At 40.9% G+C, this 5306-nt stretch overlaps 1 protein-coding gene across 1 annotated transcript; it reads right to left on the reverse strand.

The window, feature by feature from the left end:
* Positions 1-284: 284 nt before the first annotated feature.
* On the reverse strand, positions 285-1163 carry LOC306925118 (4-galactosyl-N-acetylglucosaminide 3-alpha-L-fucosyltransferase 9-like; the record flags this gene model as incomplete). Its single annotated transcript, XM_079503796.1, has 1 exon — positions 285-1163. The coding sequence occupies one exon, from the start codon at positions 1161-1163 to the stop codon at positions 285-287; it is 879 nt and encodes a 292-aa protein (XP_079359922.1).
* Positions 1164-5306: the final 4143 nt, after the last annotated feature.

The following is a 5306-nucleotide window of genomic DNA, read 5'->3' on the forward strand; positions in this document are numbered from 1 at the left end:
GTGAGTGAGTGAGTGAGTGAGTGAGTGAGTGAGTGAGTGAGTGAGTGAGTGAGTGTGTGTGTGTGTGTGTGTGTGTGTGTGTGGGTGGGCGGGCGGGCGGGCGGGCGCGCAACAACACATAATAATAATTAATAACCCATCCGTTTCTACACAATACTGGGTATAAACACACAGCTGAAACATGAAGTGGAGTCTGTCAACTCCCGTAATTTCCTTCTCCCCATATTGCGCTGCTACGTAACTCTAGGATGAGCCGCCCAAAGGGCGGCAAAATTCTAGTTACTTTAACCCCAGTACCATTTATTGAGATCATGAACAGTTTGTCTGTCTCGGCGCATTTGTAGATAATTGCATGATCTTTGAGTGTTATCTTGTCCAAAATAGGAACGCTTGACCTTAAACCTCTGTCTCCAGTTAAAGTAACTGGTGTATTCATCAGGGTTCTGGTCCAGATAAAGAAGTCTCTCAGCCAGCTCCTTTGGGCTGCAGAAGTCGTCTACATGAATGAAAGAGTGTCCTGGGATGTGATCCTCATAATTTGTTCTTGGAGGGCCCAGCACTACTGGCACTGTCCCCATTGTCATGGGATTGTATAATTTCTCTGTGATGTAGTCTCTGCTCTTGGAGTTTTCAAAGGAAAGGTAGAATTTACAACTAGGTATTAACTTGGAAAACTCCTGGTCATTCAACGTGTGAGAAAAGGCTCTGCCGTAAGTCTCTATACTGATGTGCTGTTTCAGCTCATTGTAGAACTGAACTCTTTTAAATTGTGAGTTCCAGTTACTCACAACCCAGCAGACCAATTTGTCCTTCACTGGCAGCTCGAAACCCTTGTCCTCCGATTCCACCGGCGCCAGGTACCCATAAGGCACTGGGATATCTGAATCCAGGCGATAAGTTGTTGTTAAATTGAACAAGTCGTTGAGTTTAGGTATCAGAGCTGAATTTGCGGGTGACTCCATGTTAAACCACACCCACTTCTGGAACCGGGGGCGTGGCTCTTTTGGCATGTTGGTCAGCCCTCTATTGATGTTGTTGTGGTGTATGATGACAGCATGAGCCTTGTTGTACAGAGTCCTGTCGTCCGTCAGCTGACATCCTTTAATATTGAATTTGTTTCCAAATGGCCACCACCATATCAATATGAGGACCTGAGGCTCCATATATGCATCTCTGAGCTGGATCGTGTTGGTGTGATTGTAACCTGTCCACGTGATGTGGTGGTTTCCTGAGGTATAGTTTTGGTTTGGGGCTGTGGTGCTGTTTCCTTTTGAACAAGGTGTGTGAATGGCAGAAGGGCGAAACTTGAAGTCAGGTTTGTAGTACATGAGAAAGGAGCCCAGTAAACACAGAACCACCAGGCAGCATTTTACTAGAGTCCATTTGCAGGATGAAGAGCTCAATCTGCCCAACATGGCTGACCCTTTGAGAGAGAGAGAGAGAGAGAGAGAGAGAGAGAGAGAGAGAGAGAGAGAGAGAGAGAGAGAGAGAGCGAGAGAGCGAGAGAGAGAGAGAGATTCAATTAAATAGATAAACTTAAGTAAAAGTTGCTCTGTGATGCAGGAAGTAAGATCCTCTCTGATGTTCCAAAAGGTACTTCTGTTCAAGTATTCCATTTTTTAAATAAGCCTGCATGGTTAGACTATGCAGCAGGGACATTTTTTTAGGTACCGTAATTTATCTAATTTCCAGGTAAGAACATACAATATACTAAATGTGTCATTAGTGGTTAGCTTTGACAATTTGCAGAGCTGGTTCCAACTAAGCACTGAATACAATTATTACTTCCCTTCACTTTTGAGTTTATTAGTCCCCAACTCATTGGTGAGATTTCCCTCTATATTCCTGAGAACTCATGTGACAGCTGAAATGCACGTACACACACAAATATACCCAAATTGGCCTGCTTGATTTCATTTACAAAAAGGGCAAACAAAGTGGGGGAGAGCACATCACCTTGCTTCACACCAAATGGTGTGGGGAACCAACCAGTTCTGAGGTCATTTAACTGGAGGCAAGCGACTGGGGCTTTGTATAAAGCTTTGATGGCATTATAAAATGTACCACTAATACCAGAGCAAAGTAACTTATATTCTAACAGGTCTCTGTTGATCCAATCAAAGGCTTTTTAAAAATCAATAAAACAAACAAATGTGTTTTACCCTCCTCTAATCTAGCTCTTACTATAGATCAGGGGTGGGCAACTTTGACGATGGAGAGGGCCACTATATTTCCACTCACTCCCTATAGGGCCATATATTGCTGTCGTAGCAAAATATATTTCAGGATTCCAAAAATAGCCGATCTACAAGCTCAAAACGCGTCGCAGCGCGACGCGTTTTGAGCTAGTAGATCGGCTATTTTTGGAATCCTGAAAATTAACATTTAATATGTCATTTCAAATGCCTTTAATTATACTTGTGTTGAGCAATGAGCTACTAATTTAGACTGAAGTAAATAAAGCGGGTCATGTTTGCATGTTGTGGAATTTGTAACAGCTGAAACCAATATTATATCAGTATTCTGACATTAACCTGAGGGCCGCATTAAGTGAAGGTGGGGGCCGCATGTGGCCCCCGGGCCGCCAGTTGCACACCTCTGCTATAGATGATATAACACAAATATGGTCACTCAATACAAGCCCTGTTTTTTTCTGAAGCCGTTTTGTTCATCCACCAACATGTTACTATGCTCCAGGTAATCAGTAAGTATTTTATTTAAAACACTGGAATAAAGCTTATAGACTGTACTGAGCAAACTGATGCCTCTATAATGCCTCTATAAACAATTTTATATAGGTCTCGTTTTCACTCACAACACAATAGTTCCACCTTAGAGAACTTTGGTTCCTACTACTAAACTACTGCGCTGAAACTGACACAGAGGCAGTTAGAGCGGACCCCCGCAGATAACAATCAGCAGGTAATTCATTGATTTAATCAATTCTTGTTTAAAACTGTTGGTCTATATTGTTGCTGTCAAGCAGAAACCTTTTGTCTTCATATTTAAACGTTGTGATTCTTCGTAAATTAATGTCATACTTGATCATAGTACAGTGTCACACAAAAGCATTAAAAGCTGCTATGGCCAGATGGGGCTACAAAACCGGCCCAACCATCTGTGAATGTGGAGAAGAGGACCATACGATGCAGCACTGCCTTGTCTACCCTCTACTACCCAACCCGTGCAGCTTAAAAGATCTCGCAGAGTACAACAATAATGCAAAAGACTGTGTAAAGAAATGGGAAACTGTCATCTAACCACATGCTTCAAAGACACGAAAAGAAGAAGAATTAAAAGTGGAAGTTCAAAATGTGGCGTGAAGCAATGCGTTTTGAGAATGGCGATCTGCTACTTTCGCTATTTTTTAATTAGAATCCTGAAACCATCTTTAAGGTCTTCTACTATTCTAATATTATTTTCTGGATCAAATTTCCGTTACTTTGTTAGTTTTAGTTAACTATAATAATCTTGGCTCTGCTATCTGTGACACACATTGCACCACACCACACACGGTTCACACAGTTCAGATGCCTCACAATTAGGCCTGTCACAATCATTACACTATTGTCTGATTGTTTGAGACATTCACAATTGTTTTGCATAATTGTCAAAGTCATAGTTCAATAGCACACAGTCTGTCACGTCGCCACACGTTGTGAGCTTATAGATTGGAAGTATTGCCTATATTGGCATTTTTTTTGTTTGTTCACAAAGCCTAAAAGGCAAAAAACAAATTACACTTTAATTTACATGTTCCAATGTTTCAATGCCAAAAACTAAATTAAATTGTTAATTGCAATTATTGGTTTGACAAATTATTAATCAACAATTAATCGTCAACCCTACACAGAATGCATTTCAGCTAAGCTATCTTTACTACATCGTTAAACAACTTCTTACCTTATCGAATAATCCGGAAAAGATTATTATTGTGATATGCTTACACAAATGAAAGTGAATTGACACTATATGGGGGGCTATAGTGGGGGCTAAATAAACAGTGTGCGTGCATGCTTGCATACGTGTGTGTCTGTAGAGCCATGTCTGCCTGCCTAAATATGTCCCAAACCGCCCCATAAGGTATTCCACTGCTGGCCTGCTTGCTTTGCCTAAAAAAATGGCAACTAAAAAATATGGGGAAGCAGCGTTTTGCTTCTACGGGCCGACGGCGTGGAACAAACTCCCACTGTACCTTCGACAGGCAGCCTCTGTAGACATTTTTAAAGCACAGCTCAAGACCCACTTCTACACTCTTGCTTTTAATTGATCTTTTAATTTGTTTTGTTATTCATGTCCTCACTGTATTGCATTAATGTTTTTTTTCTCCATTGCTCTGTAAAGCACTTTGAGCTGCATGTCATGAAAGGTGCTATACAAATAAAGTTTTATTATTATTATTATTATTATTATTATTATTATTATTATTATTATTATTATTATTATTATTATTATTATTATTATTATTATGTGTTCCATAGGGCAGGAGCCTGTTTCTGAGGAGGATATTTCTTATGTTTATATAAACATAAAAATATATAACAATGTATTAAACTTTATGTTATAATCTTAACCTGTCCATGTGATGGTGATGTGGTTCTGTACAGGCTATATGGCATAGTTAAATAAGTCACAGGACCTATTTCCTCCCTGACACAGGATGTTCCGATAGGCCTTCATCTAATTGAGAGACACTGTGCGTGCGTGCGTGCGTGCGTGCGTGCGTGCGTGCGTGCGTTTTGGGGGTGTGATCTATGACATAACTAGAATAACTAGAAAATATGTTTGAACCATGATATAAAATGATCATAACTACTTATATATATAAAATATAATAGCAGCCAGTAAATAAATCTGTTTCCATTATGCTGTTCATCTCACTCACACGCTGGCCGCTTGCAGAGTTGAAATCTATCTATCTAGCACGTAGGAATGTGTTAGTTCGCATAAGGAGCACAGTGCAACCCCACGGTGGGCGGCGTAGGGTCTCACAGGGTTTAGCAGACCCCATGTCAGAACAAAGACCAGATGGAAGACTTACATCTCCACATTGGCCTGGAAACGGAGGGACGCCTGCATGGGGATCCCCAAGGGGGAAGTGGATAATGTTGCTCAGAGGTTAAACAGGAAATCTCTGAAACTGTTACCAAGTGGTTGAAGATGGATGGATAGATGGATGGATGAGTGGAAACCTCCTGTTTCAAAAACTGTTCCTTTTTGAGGGGCGTTAGCCCCTCCTATATACTAGGGGTGTGCTGAAATATCGATATGGCGATATATATCGATACGTCCTCCCGCGATAAATA

This window comes from Electrona antarctica (assembly GCF_951216825.1).
Source record: "Electrona antarctica genome assembly, chromosome: 6".
In the NCBI taxonomy this organism is placed as follows: domain Eukaryota; kingdom Metazoa; phylum Chordata; class Actinopteri; order Myctophiformes; family Myctophidae; genus Electrona; species Electrona antarctica.